Below are 18,133 nucleotides of genomic sequence, written 5' to 3'. Positions count from 1 at the left end.
ACTGATAACAAGTTAAAACAGGTGCCAGTACTACAGTTAATGAGTGGAGGACAGAGGAGCCTCTTAAAGAAGAAATTACAGGTCTGTGAGAGCCAGAAATCTTGCTTGTTTGTAGGTGACCAAATACTTATTTTCCACCAAAAATTTTTTAAAAATTTTTTTCTCCAAATCCGATGTGATTTTCAGGATTTGTTTTCTCATTTTGTCTCTCATAGTTGAGGTCTACCTATGATGTCAATTACAGACCTCTCATCTTTTTAAGTGGGAGAACTTGCACAATTGGTGGCTGACTAAATACTTTTTTCCCCCACTGTATGTCATTAGACATATGGTAAGGTTTTCATACTAGAGGTTAGGACCGTCCCGAATAGGGTCACCTTGACGCGGTGGGATGGCTTTCACAGTTTTTTTTTTATCAAAATTATGTTAACTAAGCACCAAGTATTGTTTTCATGCACTATTGCTGTTTATTTATTTACTGCAGGGTATTTTCTCACTTGTTTTTATTTGTGTTATTGATGTATGAAAAGTTTATTTTATACAACAGTGACCATTTAAATGTTTTGGTTTACAAAATGCACATCTGCCTACACATAGCCTCACTAGTCTTGAATACTGTTTCCATGTAGCCTAGGATTTTTAAGTTTTCCATTAAATTGTCACTGCTGTTTCAACAAGCTTAGGGTCTGCTTCTCCTCAGTGATTCCCCTGTTATTTTCACTTGTCTGCTCCTTTATCAAATCATATCAGCACTTATTCTCCCGCCCCTCCCCTCGCTGTCCTCTCCTACATGTTTGCCACTTCTCTCCTTTTTTCTACTTGCCTCCTTGTTTCGTATAGCACTTTAGCCGTTCTATGCCCTCCTCTTCTCTTTTCATCCCAGTCTTCCTTATATATCCCTACTGTCTGTATTCCACTTGCCACTTTGTTTCTCATAGCACATTAGCAGTGTAAATTCAAGCTGTGCTTGGTGTTAGGCTGTGTGCCCACGTAGCATTTTTCAAGCGTATATGCTGCGGAATTTCCGCAGCGTAAACGCTTGAAAAACGCATGTATATCCGCACCCCATGGTCCCCAATGGGATTCCGCAACTTCTATGCACATGCTGCGGATTTTTCCGCAGCGTTTATGCCGCGTTCAAAAATCCGCAGCATGTCATTTAATTTTGCGTTTCCGCAAGCGGAATTGCCTTAGTCCAATGCATAAAAAACGCAAGGCAATTCCGCATGTGGAAAACGCGTGATAAACGCGCGATAAACGCGTGCGAAATTCCGCATGCGTTTTTCCGGGAGAGGACTTGCATTTATGCAGCAGAAATTTTCTGCTTCATAAATGCAACGTGGGCACATAGCCTTAACTAGGGGTAAGAAAGTCATGAGCAAAGTCAGAACAATACACATCTCCTGCTCTTCAGAGTAGTTCTACCAGACGATCAGACAGCTGGGGGAAGCTTAAAAAGTGGCAGAATAACATGGGTAATATTTCAATATTCCAACCAAATGACTGTTACACTTTATAGCATACGTCTTGTTTCAACTTTTAGAAATCAGAAGTACGTATAAATGTATGAATTTTTGTTAGATTCTGTTAAGCAATAGTGATCTCTTACTTACCTTTCTCTACCTCTCAGTGAATGTTCACATGCCGCCTCAGTATACAGTTATTAGAACACAAATCTGAGCAACGATGAAGGAGATCTTCAGTAGCTTTTCTAACTTTGTGTCAGTGTGCCGTGATCACTTTACCATCTTAGTGCCTCAGCCATTGTGTGAGACTGGATAAGGGGATAGGGTTTTCAGTGAGGAGACATCTGACTAGCTCAGCACTTACAGGTGCTTTTCACTAAATTAGAATGTCATCAAAAAGTTAATTTATTTTCGTTCTTCAATACAAAAATTGAAACTCATATATTATATAGAGTCATTATAAACAGAGTGATCTATTTCAAGTGTTTATTTCTGTTAATGTTGATAACTATGGCTTACAGCCAATGAAAACACAAAAGTCATTACCTCAGTAAATTAGAATATTTTATAACTGCTTGAAAAATGTTTTAAAAATCCGAAATGTTGGCCTACTGAAATGTATATTCACTAAATGCACTCAATACTTGGTCGGGGCTCCTTTTGCATCAATTACTGCATCAATGCGGTGTGGCATGGAGGCGATCAGCCTGTGGCACTGCTGAGGTGATATGGAAGCCCAGGTTGCTTTGATAGCAGCCTTCAGCTCGTCTCCATTGTTGGGTCTGGTGTCTCTCATCTTCCTCTTGACAATACCCCGTAGATCCTCTATGGGGTTAAGGTCAGGCGAGTTTGCTGGCCAATCAAGCACAGTGATACTGTTGTTTTTAAACCAGGTATTGGTACTTTTGGCAGTGTGGACAGGTGCCAAGTCCTGCTGGAGAATGAAATTCCCATCTCCAAAAAGCTTGTCGGCAGAGAGAAGCATGAAGTGCTCTAAAATGTCCTGCTAGACGGCTGCGCTGACTTTGGTCTTAATAAAACACAGTGGACCTACACCAGCAGATGACATGGCTCCCCAAACCATCACTGATTGTGGAGACTTCACACTAGACCTCAAGCAGCTTCGATTGTGCGCCTCTCCACTCTTCCTCCAGACTCTGGGACCTTGATTTTCAAATGAAATGCAAAATTTACTTTCATCTGAAAACAACACCTTGGACCTCTGAGCAACAGTCCAGGCTGTGGTTATCCCGGTGGCTTGTGCACCTTTTCCTACCACACTTTTTCCTTCCCCTCATCTTTCTATTAATATGCTCTGAACAGCCAGCTTCATTAGCAATGACCTTTTGTGGCTTTCCCTCCTAGTGGAGTGTGTCAATGACTGCCTTCTGGACATCTGTCAAATCAGCAGTCTTCCCCATGATTATGGAGCCTACTGAAACAGACCAAGGGACCTTTTTTAAACCCTTTAGGAAGCCTTTGCAGCTGTTTTTTGTTATTCTAATTTACTGAGATAAATACTGTTGTGTTTTCATTGGCTGTAAGCCATAATCATCAACAGTAAGAGAAATAAACACTTGAAATAGATCACTCTGTTTGTAATGACTCTATATAATAAGAGTTTCACTTTTTGTATTGGAGAACTGAAATAAAGTAACTTTTTGATAATATTTTAATTTAGTGAGAAGCACCTTTATCACGCCAGGATGAACCTTTACTAGAGAGAAGAGAACCCAAAATCTGCAGATCACTAACATTTCTGTCTGTATTACTAATGCATCGCATACACATCTACATCTGTCCATTAAGAACAGTCAAAAAAGGTCTACATAACAATAGAGGTGTCATGAAAGAGCAATCTAAATCAAAAAGATGATACCCCTGTCTCAAAAAAAAACAAACCAGGATGGGGAATTCACCACATGAACACTTATATAAATATAAAAGGTATAATTTTATTAGAATATTCAAATTAAAAACCATTAAAACACACAGTCCCTCACATTTGAGGCACTGTGTGTTTTTAATGGTTGTTAATTTGAATATTCTAATAAAATTATACCTTTTATATTTATATAAGTGTTCATGTGGTGAATTCCCCATCCTGTTTTTTTTTGAGACAGGGGTATCATCTTTTTGATTTAGATCTGCCCATGAAGGGAGATTTCTAGTGTAATAATACTAAGAATCAATGCTGGGATTTATGGGTATGATATCATTCTGTCTAAATATCCCTTAGTAATATAAGCAATTATCATCAAATCCATATTGGATGCCTAAAATGCTCCGAAAGCACAAGTGCTGTTACTCACTCTATTTGGGGTGTATTGAGAAGTAGGACTCTCAGGGTCTTGTGTTCAAGCAGCGATCAGAGTGTTTATCTTTTCAAAAATAATGAATGAAATGCCTGTTCTCAGAGTGATATGAGACCTGACAGATATATATCATTGCTTGATCTTAATAGCATTATCCCTTAAATGTAGTCTTATTGTTTCTTTAGGCCACTATTAACCAATTAAAAACTGAGCTTGAAAAAGGACCTCAGGAAGTTGCTGTGTATGTTCAAGAACTACAGCAACTCAAAAGTTCCTTGACTGAGCAGTCACAGAAAAATGAGGTATGTGTCATGCCCTCCAACACTTATATGGAAGCTCTGAAAAAATCCAAGGCATGCTATTATTATGTGAGGGGACTCTGACCTCTCTGCTTTGACATTTTAATCCTTTTTAATTTTTGTTATTTTGACAAATTGTAGTGTTAGGCTATGTGCCCACGTAGCAGATTTGATGCAGAGCGTTTTTGCCTCTCTGGCAGGAAAAAACGCATGCTGATTTACATGCGTTTTTCTGCCAGAGAGAAGCGTTTTCGATGCGTTTTTTCAAGCACTTTTCCAAGTGATTTTAGCATCACTTGGAAAAGTTCTTGACCATGCAACCGGGATGGATTTATATTGTGTGACCAACTTAGATGCTTTAAATGCTGCATCTATAGTAAAAAAAATAAAAAGAATTAAAAAGTTAAAAATAAAAAAAAAACTGTATATTCACCTCTCCGGCGGCCCCTGATCTGCTCCCGTCGGCGTCCTATCTCTTCGGCCTCCCGCGGTGTACTGGTTGGACCTGCGGTGACGTCATTTAGTCAGCTGATGGTCACGCGGCCATCACCTGACCGCTGACGTCAGCGGTCGTGTCACCCATCAGCTGACTAAATGACGTCACTGCAGGTCCTGCAAGTACACCGTGGGACACTGAGGAGAGAGGACGCCGCCGGGAGCAGACCGGGGGCCGCCGGAGAGGTGAATACACAGGTTTTTTTTTTTTATTTAACTTTATTTCTTTTTTTCACCGTGTGGTAGCCGGGATGAAGAGGAGTTGTAGTCTCCTCTTCATCCCGGGTACCACACGCACCGCGATTATGCTGCAAATTCGCGGCCATTGAATTTAATTGAAACGCTGCAAATCCACATATACCTGCGGGTTTGCTGCGTTTCAATGGCCGCGAAATGGTCATGCTGCATTTTGCAACGCAATTCGGCGCGCTAATTAGCGCATCATGTGCACAGCACATCCGAATTCACATTATTTTGCATGGCAGACTCTTTTACAAGCGTTTTTGCGGCCGTAAAAACGCTACAAAAACGCTGCGTGGGCACATGGCCTTAGAGTCCCTTTACATGGGCAGAGTGCCGATTTGTCAATATAGCAAAGTCAATGGCATGTCTTTCATCTCCATTTACATGAAGCAATCTTTGGTACTCTGATTGACCAACAATTGTTAGCATTCATTCCCTACAGTTCCAGCATGTCCCTGATTACATGAGGTGGTATGCTGCCGTCAGACAATTAGACTTCATCAATGCAATCATAGCTTGAATCCTAGGACATAAAGGAACAATTTAGCAAGTCCCATTCCAGCATTTATATGTTTATTTCACCATTTGTTTACGATCAGTAATGCATTAAAGTAGTTACTGGTTCCTGTCTTCTGCTGTTTCCAGTGTAGCTTCGGTTCTGCCCTGGCTCATGTGACAATAGTTGTGATTAGCCTGCTCACAACAGCTTTTCTGTGTGGGCCAAAAGTCACTTTGTCAATGTAAGTCTACGAGACGCAGAAAAAGGCTCTCATAGACTTACATTAAGAAAGAAACTAACAGTCGGAGTTGGGCTCGCTCAGGAAAGAGGTGCAGGCATCATGGTTCAAGAGAGGAAGGGAGCAGCACTACCAATGGCAGAACAACTCATTTGATTTTATCAATGTAAATACAGTACTGTGCAAAAGTTTTAGGCATGTGTAGAAAAAAATGCTGCAAAGTAAAAGTGGATTTTTGGTTTTCACCATAAAATCTGTTTCTCGTAGTCTTCATTGGGGGACACAGAAACCATGGGATAGTCTGCGGCCAGCTGAAGGCTGACACTATTAATACATCTAGTTGAAAATTGGCTCCCCCCAGCAGACTATATCTTCCCTGCTAGCATCAGGCTCTTCTGTTTAGTGAGAAAGCAGTAGGAGAAGCCCAAAAAAGAATTACAACTTTAAAAGGAAAATAATCAAATTCTATCTTGAGAGAAAAACAAAGTAAATCCACGCCCGACCGGGTAGCCAAGGGTGGGTGCTGTGTCCCCCAATGAACATTACGAGAAACTAAGTTCCAAAAATCTACTTTTCTCATTTGTCTCATTGGTGAACCCAGAAACCATGGGACGTCCCAAAACTGTCCCTTGAAGGGGGAATGAAAAAACAAATATTATACTGTTAGCACAGACGTTTTCCACTCCTGCTCAAGCAGCCAACTGAGCCACTACTGACTGCTGTATCTTCCTGCCAAGACTGGCTTCTGCAGAAGCAAAGGGGTGGACTCTGTAAAACCTTGAAAAGAAATGCACCAATATGCTACTTTACATAATTGCAGAACTGAGGTCTGGAGAAGAACAGCCCTGGAAACTCTTACAGTCCACGTAGAGTGTTCCCTAACCCTGAATAGAGGAGCACTGGTACCTGCCCAATAAGCCTTGGGTGAAAAGGCGGAGAATCCCATTAAGGCGAAAGGAGAGAGCCGACCCGAACGCCAGACTACTGTCCCAGAGAAGGAGATCACTAGAAAGCCGAAATAGAGAGTTCTCTCTGATCAGCAAAAAGGGAGGACCGAAGGGCGACAGGCTCCACTAAACATCTCCTGGATCCTGGGGACTAACAAGGTGGCCACACGTTCGCCCTACCTGGACAAGGTAGTCTTGACCCATGGCCTTCAAGTTAAATTTTGCTGGACTAGGAAAGCCAAGGTTGGAATCTGACTCTTGGGAATCTGTCCTAGCTCAATATAGGCATGCAAATATTAAAAAAGGATATTGCCATACGAAAGATGCCCATAGATTTTCACCAATGAAACACATGCTAAATTAAATAGCAGAAAAGTGACCCTTAAAGGTGTATTCCCATCTCCAAGATCCTATCCCAATATGTAGTAGATGTAGTAGTAGTAATAGTAATTATTATATAGTAGTAGATAATAGTATTAGTAATAGTAATAATAATAGCAAATAGTGGCATGTAAAAGTTTTGGCACCCCTGGTTAAAATTGCTGTTATTGTAAACAGTTAAGCAAGTTGAAGATGAAATGATCTCTAAACAGCCTAAAGTTAAAGATGACACATTTCCTTTGTATTTTAGGCAAAAAAATCTATATTGTAATTTTTTACATTTTAAAAAATACAAAAATGAAAAGCAGATGCAAAAGTTTGGGCACCCTGCATGGTTAGTGTCTAGCAGCACCCCCTTTTGAAAGTATCACAGCTTGTAAAAGCTTTTTGTAGCCAGCCAAGAGTCTTTAAATTCTTGTTTGAGGGATTTTCATCCATTCTTCCTTGGAACATTCTTCCAGTTCTGTGAGATTCCTGGGTCGTCTTGCATGCCCTGCTATCTTGCGGTCTAGCCACAGATTTTCAATGATGATCAGATCAGGGGACTGTGGGGGGCATTATAAAACCTTCAGCTTGCACCTTTCGAGGTTGTCTATTGTGGATTTTGAGGTGTGTTTAGGGTCATTATTCAGGATGAGCGAGCATGCTCTGATATGGAGTTACAGAGCGTGCTCGGGTTCGGATAGAGAAGCCGACGTGCTTGAGTCAAATGCTCAGATAGCTGCATGTATCATGGCTGATACACTGCCGCAAAACATGTAAAGAATGCCCGTGTATCGGGCTCGCTCATCCCTATTCATTATCTATTTGTAGAAGCCATCCTCTCTTCAATTGGTTGGAAGTGCCATTGGCTGCAACAAAACCCCCAAGCATGATTGATCAACCCCCATGCTTAATGGTTGGCGAGATGTTCTTTTCCTGAAATTCTGTGCCCTTTTTTCTCCACACCTACCTTTTGATCATTGTGGCCAAAGAGTTCTATTTTAACCTCATCATCGGTCCACAGGACTTGTTTCGAAATTGCATCAGGCTTGATTAGATGTTCTTTTGCATACTTCTGATGCTGAATTTTATGGTGAGGACACAGGAGAGGTTTTCTTCTCATGACTCTTCCACGAGGGCCATATTTTTGTAGTTGTCTCTGAACAGTAGAACAGTGTACCACAACTCCAGAGTCTGCTGAATCTTTCTGAAGGTCTTTTGCAGTCAAGCGGGGGTTCTAATTTGCCTGTCTAGTAATCCTACAAGCAGCTCTCACTGAAATTTTTCTTGGTCTTACAGACCTTATCTTGACCTCCACTGTTCCTGTTAACAGCCATTTCTTAATTATATTTCGAACTGAGGAAAGGGCAACTTGAAAACACTTTGCTGTCTTCTTATAGCTTCTGCTGCTTTATGGGCCTTCACCATTTTCATTTTCAGAGTGCTAGGCAGATGCTTAAAAGAACCCATGGCTGCTGTTTTTTGGCACAAGGTTAGAAAAAGCTGGGTTTTTATAAAGCTGGGAAATTTGCATCACCAGGCCTTCATCAATGATGATAGTGAACAAGCCATAACCCTAACAGGCTAATTAAGGTCAGAAACCTTGTTCAAAGTTACCTGAGCACAAAAATCTCTAAGGGTGCCCAAACTTTTGCATCGGTCCATTAACTTTTTTGTATATATATATATATATATATATATATATATATATATATATATATATATATATATATATATATATATGTGTATATATATATATGTATGTGTATATATATATATGTATGTATATATATATATATATATGTATATATATATATATATATATATATATATATATATAAAATTTATTTATTTTTTTGCCTAAAATACAAAGGAAGTGTGTCACCTTTAACTTTAGCCCTTTTAGAGATCATTTCATCTTCAACTTGCTTAACTGTTCACAATAACAGTAATTTTGACCAGGGGTGCCCAAACTTTTACATGCCATTGTACATCCAATTAGCAAATCAGAAAAACTATACTATATTTCTATGTCTCTTTCCTCTTCTGCAGAGCATTGCAGAACCTTTGGTATCCATTGCTATGACCACTGATATGGTGATATATAGTTGCTAGTGGGCTCAAACTGCAGAGTCCTTTAAAAGATGTGTCCCGTGCAGACTTGGTACAACCCTCCACGCGGTTGTAAAAACTGTGAATAATCCAAGAATTCAAGGCACTGAGTAGTAATTTCAAAAAAGTTTTATTGGCACCAGTATACACAGCAAAAAACGTGGCCTTTTTCATGCCAAAAACACATTCTTGTACACCTTGTTTTTTGCTTGAAAACGGCCATGTGTGGCCAAAACGTCGCATGTTCGTTTTTTTCTGTATACACTGGTGCCAATAAAACTTTTTTGAAGGATACTAAACAGTGCCTTGGATTCTTGGATTATTTGCAAAGTCCTAAGCGAGCGTTCATATTCAGACCAGGCTGTTAAAAGAGAATTCTGACCTACTAAAAAAAAGACCCAGATTCCTCTGGAATGTGGAAGAGCCCAGACATCTGCCCTGACCCATCACCTACGGGAGAAGCTCTAATGTTAGGCGGTAGGCTACTTGGGAGACCCTCTGAGGTGTAAAATCTCCACATTTCCTGGGGATCCAGGCAACGAATCAAATCTATAGTCTGAACAGCCTGCATTAACACCAAAATGAGATTTGGCCAGGGCTCCCATAGGAGGTGAAAGGATGGAAGCACTGCAAGTACTCTCCAACCCAGGCATCTAGGACTGTAGGTGAACAGGACTAGGATAAGGTAGAGACAGCATAAAGGATAAAATCAAGTACTGAACGAACAGCCTCAAAAGAGAGGTCTCAATATTCACCCAGTGCAAATAAAAACGTATTGCCCTACTCGGGAGACTGTTGACCAGGTGCACCAGGATTGATGTCTCATATCAGCTGAAGACGCCTAAATGAGTGTAAGAAACCTGCTGCCCAAGTAAAAAAAGATCTGCTGGGTAAGTCCGTAACCCTTGTCTCTAGAATTGGCGAGAATGTTCCTACTAAAGGCTGGAATCGAGCCCTCTTTCTTCAGCGGAAAAGCATGGATAAGGCTACCTGGATTGCTTGAGGGATGCACTAAGCTCAGAGGTCTTTTCCTGAGACAAAAACACTGGCTCGAAGTTGAAGAAGTGCACAAAAACTCTACTACATCGACAAATCGAAAGGTCTTCGTCGATAGGTCTGACCCACTTAGGATGAGATCAGAGACATGTTCACCTGAAATACCAAGGGGTATGAATTAGCTGGACTGACTCACCTAGCACGAGGCCAAAGTACCCATGTGTGCAAGCTCATCTACCAAATAGTATCTACTAGATGGTGACTCGCCCTGGATAGTGGTTATGGTGCCAACTGGATTGCCTTCCTGATCAACAGTACAAAAAGTCCTTGCTTGTAATGCTGGCCTGCTGAAAAAAAAATGGTCAGAACAATGCTTGTGTAATCTGAAAAACTAAGGGTTGTTAGCCGGACTCCTATCTGAAGAGGCATCTGTCCTGGGAAGTGGTCAGGGTCCACTTAGGGCTGGTTAAATGTTACTATGAACTAATGAGTCTGAGTTCAGTGGTTTGACTCATCTAGGAAAGAGATCAGTGTACTGGCTGGTCTGCTATTGTGATCGACCCTGCAAGGGATCTCGCTTAAACTAATATTCAAAAAAACATATATATTTCATATTGGCTGGAGATATAGCATGGTTTAATCTCCCCATAAATAATATCTCAAGATATAATACAGTAGATTACACAAATTATAAACCTATATTTGGATGCCAAAGCATACAAAAAATGCCACCGACAATTTCAATAAAAAGCTAATAATCTTTATTAAACAATGTAGACAAAAAATGCAGTAAAATGCAGCAATACAGAATAACTGCACAGAGATATATAACAAAGAGGGATTAACAGGCAAAACATGGCAGTGAGCCCAGTGCTGTGTAAGGTATTCTTATTCCAATCTTTTCTATAAAGCCTAGTCAGAGACATTAATATATCTTCTAGCCTCTGGCAATATATCAGATTAAGAATCAAAGTATAACAGTGCATCAATATACGGATCAGGTTCTCAGGGTACGCCAGTAATTAGAATAATATGTATATAGCTCAATGCTACCCCCGCAACCAAGTCCTGCAATCAAAACCACGCACCAACTTTGCAATTGCACTTACACATGTCAGCGTGAACTCTTGCGGGCCACCACCATTCACCCCGACGCGCGTTTCGCCCACTTATAGCTTTTTCAAGGGGAGTGTGTTAGTAGACTGTGCCCGTGCTGCTAATAAATGCCCCGTGGTCATAGGATCTCACTTAGTTGAACCAGTTAAGGTAAGAGAAGGAGCCTTGCCTGGTCTGTTTCCATGCCGTATAGCTAGTTTGTGTGATATGACCTAAAAATGAGAAGACACTGGTTAAAAGGTCAGACTCACCAGTACAGTCAGGTTCTCTTGAGTGGTCACGTCCTGCTGAGGGGCTCTGCCAGAAAATTGCCCCCACTGGGAAAGGGCAGACATGAGCAATCTGAGAGGCCCAAACTGGAACTACCCAAATCTACCCCTAAGGGATAGCACATCATAGCTGCACTCACCATCCGTACCGCTGTAGACAAACGGGAGCATTAGCAGGATACTGTCTGACTCGCCTGAACAATACATTCTTCTGAGTGCAATCTATTGGTTGATCTGAACAACTGTGGAAAGTAGCCAGAGCACAATAAGATACCATTCGTGGTGTTCGAATCGCCCTCCTGACATTCTCCAAAGAAGTCCTTGCTGGGGGTTCAGAGCCACTGAGGGCGGTGGTTATAGCGCCTGTAGACTGCTAAACATGCGGTGCGCTCTATAGAGAGAATTGTAGATTGTAGATCCCTTGTAGATTGTGAGCCCTCGCTGGCATGGTCCTCTCTCCTCCTGTACCAGTCGCTGACTCATTTTGTTCAAGATTATTGTATAATAATAATAATCCCCCCCCATCCCCGGGCCTGACTTACCCAGGAAGGAGGTAGAGTGCTAACAGGATCACTCCTGCGATGCGCCACCTTACCTCTTGTGGGAGGTGGTCCACCTAATGTCTGGGTTACAGGATTATCTGTGGAAACGGCTGTGAGGTCTCATCTGGAAGGTTTGACTCACTCTAGATGGTGGTCCAAATAACCTTTGAGTTACAGGATTCTCAGTGGCATTCGCCCAACTGTAAGGCTTCAGCTGGAGGGTCTTGACTCACTCTGGAAGGTGGTCTGACTAACCTTTTTGTTGCAGGGCCCTCTTTGGGATTCACCTGGCTGTAAGGTCTCAGCTGGTGGGTTTGTCCTACTCCGGCTGGTAGACAGAATAGATTGCAGGGTTCTCTGCAAGCTTCAAATAGCTCTACAGCGTCAGTTGGTAGGCCTGACTATCTGACGTGTACAGTGTACCAAAGACCGGGAGGAAACTATTTCCTCACGACTGCTAACCAGGAATATATCACACTGGCAACATTGGCTCACCCCCCACAACCCATTTTGACAAGGCTACAGCCCACCTAGGAGTTGTCTGCAAGTGACAACAAAGGTTCAGACGGTGGCAAAAGTGTAAATCCCCACAGACTGACTGAGAACCTGTGCGTAATCACCACCAGGGCAGTCTAGCGAACACAATCCCTCCCAGGTTCGGCCTCGATAGGCATGACTGAGCTGCCAGGACACCGCTAGTGTTAATCGCCTGACTTACCAACTGCTTGCTTGGTCTTGAACAATGACTTCATATAACTGCGGGCAACGATATGAGGTGAAGCAGTGAGCAGAGACTGGGTTTTGGCCATAGTACTAAGTTTGGTAAAGGCCCTGGATGCTAGTTCCAGAACCGCACCCAAGGTCTAGGGTACAGAGGAGCTGGGGACTCATGCAGGAAGAGGGACACATCCTCATACTCGGGTTCCGAGGATCCCCTGGGCAGCAATTGGCAGAGGACAAGGGAGGTACCAGCAGTGCTATATGCTACTGCCTGGCCCAAGGGAAACCCAACCCTGCAACACATGCAAGCATACTAGGTAACTAGATGGTGATAGAAGAGAGGGGGAACCGCTGGGACACTGCGAGTGTAGGATCCCCCAACATAAACAGCCTACCTAGTCCGAGGGTCGTTAAGGTCAGAGATCACGGTGATGCCCAACAGGATTGTGACCAAGTGCGCCTAGGCCAGCCGGTACATTGAGTCGTACTGGAGCAAGCCGAGGAGCAATGGTAGAAGACCCATCCTGGTTGAATACCCAGGGAAAATGGAGCCCAAACCACAGGAAGCGGAAGGGTGTGGCCAAGCAGCAGGAAGGGTGTGGTCCCGCTGGAGGAGGGGGTGTGGCCAACTCTAATTGGTCAGAGGGTGAACATATCCTGGCCCACTGATTAGTGGTGTCTGCACACTGAACCTGCTGATTTGACCAGCAGGTGAGGCCCGCAGGCGACCATGACTGGCTTGGGGTGTGTGATCAGTGAACTAGTTGATTATAAAAAGTGATCTAGTGTGTGAATACTGCAAGGTTACACTCAAGTTTTATATACAGGTGCATGCTGCACCTAGTTGAGCATACTTGGGCCATGAGATTAAACACCTAATGTGACAAGCACACATCACCACCATACAGGACCTCTCCCAAGAAGCTGCATGTACCCTGGATGGCAGGGAAAGGTGCCCTCACAACTCCCTTTTTTCTCCGGAGCCATGAACTCTCCAGAAGCTACCACCCTGAGAAGGAATGGGAGGGAGGATGGGGGAAAAGGGCTCTCTTACCTGTCCTGAAGATCCATAACTTCTTATCTTTTGCTTCATTCACACGTGCGCTATGTAGGGGTGCGGGCAAGAGATAGTTAGCTTACAGACCTCTGCCCCCCCAATATCTAACTACCGACTGTGTCAACGTCCGTTGGTCCGGCCACACAGACGCGAGAGGATATGGACTGAACAATTACAGCCTGTACTCTCCATCGCTACGTGGGTGAAACAAAGTGCACAATTACTCTGTTACTCTGGGATATTCATCTGAAACATAAAAAAGAAAAATTGTTAACGCCTAACCTAAGACAGGTCTGACAGACAAAAAACTGACACTACAAAAAACTTAAAAGCCTGATGCTAGCAGGCAAGGAATAGTCTGCAGGGGAGGGGCCAATTTTCAATTAGATGTATTAATACTGTCAGCCTCCAGGTGGCAGCAGACTATTCCATGGTTTCTGTGTCCCCCAATGAGACAAGTGAGAAAAATGTTGTTGTTTTTTTTAAATAAAAGTGTTATTTTTATCATCTCACAAATTGCAAGGTGTGAACCAGAGAGAAATCTAAATTAAATCAATATTTGGTGTGGCCACCTTTCAAAATAGCAGCAAACTATCAAGTACACTTGCACACAGTTTTTAAAGGAACTCAGCAGGGATTTTGTTCCAAACATATTGTAGAACTAACCACATATGATCTGTGGATGAAACCATGTACAAATTCTTCTGTCTCTATTTGTAAAGCTTTTTGTTTTTCTACATATTGAAAATTGTTCTTAATAACATTGGATGTATGCTTGAGTGGTTGTCCTGAAAAATTTGGAGCCAGTCTGATAACTCCCTAATGGTTTTTCATGACGCTTAAGTATCTGCCTGTATTTCTCAGCATTGAGAACATCATTAATCTTGTCCATTTCCACAAATGGAGTTGGAGATTTGGAGACCCAAAATTGCAAGAAACCTCCACCATACGTCTCTGTTCCAGCAGATACTCATAATTCAACCACTCTCAAGGTCTTCTGCAAATAGACTAGTAGCATCTGCTGCCATTTTTCTGCACCCCAGTTTTTGTTTTTGTGCATAGCTGAAGCATTTGGCCTTGTTTCCATAAAAGGTATGGTTTTTGGTCGCAATTGTTCCATGAAGACCACTTCTGGCCAGACCTTTTTTGAACAGCTGATGGCTGTTGCTGGGTCCCACTGGTTACTACCATTTCTGAACTGATGACGCTACTGGACATCTAATTTCAAAAGGAAATAGCTTGATTTGGCTAAGTTTCTTTGGCTTGCCACTGTATCTTTGGCCCTAAATGCTGCCCCTTTCTTGTCCTCAATGCTGGTAAATAGCCGTCATGTAATACCATCAGGAAGGCATCTGATTGGCTTTAAATTGATTGTGTAGCAGGACAACGACCCAAAACATACAGCCAATGTTGCTAAGCTATCTTCGGCTTAAAAAAGAACAATCAGTCCCGGATGTCATATGGCCCTTACAGAGCCCTGATATCAACATTGAGTCTTTCTGGGATTACATGAAGAGACAGAAGGATTTGTACATGCAGGCATCCATAGAAGATCTGTGCATAGTTCTCAAAGATGTTTGGAACCGCTTAAAGTCAAAAGTTAGATTTCTTTTCCGATATTCACTTTGCATTTTGTTAATTAATAAAAAATAATCTGTTAGCACTGCTATTTTTAAAAACATTATTACTTTGCATTTTTTTCCACACCTGCCTAAAACTTTTGCATAGTACTGTATATGTAAAGAATCTTGAATAGATGCTCGAATAGTTAGAGTAACTAAACTTTTTTAATGAATTATTGCTTGACTTTGGCAAAAATCTGAATCTTTCTAATGAGGTCGATTACCTTTCTTGCTTCCTTCTCTTTGATACACCATGTTGAAAGTGCTTCATTAGCTGCCTAGTTCATGCTTTTTAGACACTGCTTTGAACTACTGCTCTAGCAAGAACCCATGCTACACCACTATTTACAAACACACTCTGTCTGAGCTTCTCTGATCCCCTCCCCCATACTCAGACAGTGAGATTGTTTGTTTGTAAATGGTGTTTACATACAATTTCTTACTAGAGCAACAGTTCAAAGCAGACTCCAAAAGAGCATGAACTATGCTGCTAAAATAGCACATTCAGCATGATGTTTCAGAGAGAAGGAATCAGAATAAGGTAGATTACAAAGATTGATAACTTTACAAACACTCATCAACAATAATTAAATAAGAAAAAAAGTTTGAGTAATCTTTAATCAAGCTCTTAGCTTCAAAACTGCTAGAACTGAATGATCTGGATATTATGGTTTAATCAACATTACTAATTTGTCCTTGTGTTTTTAAATATTGTAGACCTTAGTGGAGAAACTTTTAAAGAAGGAACTTGAATTCACCCAGTTGGAAGAGAAACAAAATGAAGAGATTATGTCGAGGAAGAACCTGCAAGTTAATCTCAATCATAGAGATGTAGAGTGCCAACAGCTCCAGGTACGGCTGTCTGCTAGTGAAGCTCTGCTGCAGACACTCAAAACAGAAGTGGCTGAGAAAGGAGAAGCCAATCAGAAACTGAAAGAAGAGCTATCCGAGGTGGAGATTAAGCACCAGAATCTCAAGGCTGAGTTTAAACAGCTTCAGCAACAGCGGGAAGAGAAGGAGCAACATGGTCTACAACAGCAGAGTGAGATTAACCAGGTGACATATTGCACACATTCTGTCTACCTCTAAAAAACAGGGTTTATTTACTTCTGATATTAAATAATACATTGGAGTGTAATCCAAACATCTGAAGGAAACTTCTTTTTTTTTTAGTAGATTTCTTAGTTACCATTGATATTCATTCGTACATCTCATAATGTGCCCTATGGTTCCTTTAAAGGTGCAGTGCTGGTGCTATTCTCGCATCAAGTTAAAGTGGCCATACACTTTACATAGCCATCATCTAAAAGATTAACCATCTGAAGGCTATTCCACCAACACTCATTACTCATGCACACTCCGGTCGGCCAACATTCATGTCTTCTCAATTAGGTAGAAGGGAATAGGCTGTGGCCACATTTCTCTGATCCTGGCTTATCTTCCATGAGAACAAAAGGTTTGGGTAGGTTGACCATGCCTGAGCATCTGACACTAGGGAAGAATTCCCATATACCTTAGATGGTTGGCCGGTCCCACCAAAATTATCAAGTTTGGTCCTTATTCATCTAATATGTATATCCACTAGAGATGAGTGGAATTAGAATTGAATTGAATTCTACTCAAATTTGACAAAACTCCGCATTGGTCCAAATGCAGATTTTTTTTCTAATTCACTTCCAATCAGATACAGGAAAATGTTGTTGCTGGCTGCCATTTTCCTGCACTGTAAAGGGACCGAAAAAAGGTTAAAGTAAAATGTTCACCTGACCGCTCACCTCTCCAGCCCCTTTGCTCCACACAGACACACATCTGGTCTTTGTCGCATCTCTTGATCGCCACCACGTGACGTCACCTTTCGCACACAGACTTTTTCTAGAACTGGGGTTACTCTTAATTATTCAGCACAATCTTACCTGTGTTTAATGAATAAGCAAAATTAGAATGTAAGCACACCCTGTGTAACCTGTACCACTTCTATGTTAGAAGATAAAGGTTTCTCATTAACGTCTGTAGTGTTAGTGCAAATTCACATGCTACAATAGTAGCACCTCTATATCTACCCAGATACTGTATAGCTATCATATAAAAGATGTTCAAGGGAATTAAAACACTGTGTACAGTATATATGTATATATACTCTGTAATACACAGGCGGTCTAATGATTTTCTTGCACGTTAAAATAAACAAATGTAATATACAGTGGATATAACAAGTCTGCACACCCCTGTTAATATGCCAGGTTTTTGTCATGATAAAAAAAATCATACCAAAAAGAATAATTTCAGAACCACTCCACCTTTAATGTCATCCATACGCTGTACAATTTAAATGAGAAGCAAACTGAAATCATTTTGAGGGGTAAAATAAAAATAACAAAACTAATATAATGTGGCTGCATAAGTGTGAACACCCTTTTATAATTGGATATGTGCTTGTGTTTAGGATCAGCCAGTCCTGTTTAACCCCTCCATGCTTTATGATGGATATGGCAGTCATGGAGCTTGTCTGACTTTGGAGCGGGCTCAGGAGCAGAGCCTGCTCTACAGCAGGCAGATGCCAGTTGTATTATACAGCTAACATCTGCCTCTAACATCCGCTATTGGTATACAAGCTGATCGCTGTTAACCTCTTAAATTATTCTACCCTTCGGCCCCATTACCAGCGACACTATCGGGGGCCAGCTGAAGGCTCATGTGCCTGTCATATGATTTCCAGCCTGTGATTGACATTTCTGTAGTATATAGTATACTCGATCAAAGTTTTGCTGTATATAGTGAAAATCGCAGTCTTCTATGATGCCCAACAATCACAGATTCAAGTCACCTAAGGGTAC

General features: G+C 41.6%; 1 protein-coding gene across 7 annotated transcripts in view; it reads left to right on the top strand.

The window, feature by feature from the left end:
• Window positions 1–18,133, top strand: part of EEA1 (early endosome antigen 1) — a 126,761-nt gene that overhangs the window by 64,503 nt on the left and 44,125 nt on the right. For all 7 annotated transcript variants that reach the window (XM_073651658.1, XM_073651655.1, XM_073651656.1 and 4 more), the window contains 2 exons: window positions 3,967–4,083; window positions 16,017–16,355. In XM_073651658.1, coding sequence (XP_073507759.1) covers window positions 3,967–4,083; window positions 16,017–16,355 — 456 coding nt within the window. The remainder of the gene's footprint in view (window positions 1–3,966; window positions 4,084–16,016; window positions 16,356–18,133) is intronic.

Source organism: Phyllobates terribilis, unplaced genomic scaffold, assembly GCF_046119375.1.
Source record: "Phyllobates terribilis strain yellow unplaced genomic scaffold, ASM4611937v1 Scaffold_11__3_contigs__length_659146591, whole genome shotgun sequence".
NCBI classification, from domain to species: domain Eukaryota; kingdom Metazoa; phylum Chordata; class Amphibia; order Anura; family Dendrobatidae; genus Phyllobates; species Phyllobates terribilis.
The sequence above is the reverse complement of the archived record's forward strand: the minus strand, read 5'-3'. Positions and strand labels throughout refer to the sequence as shown.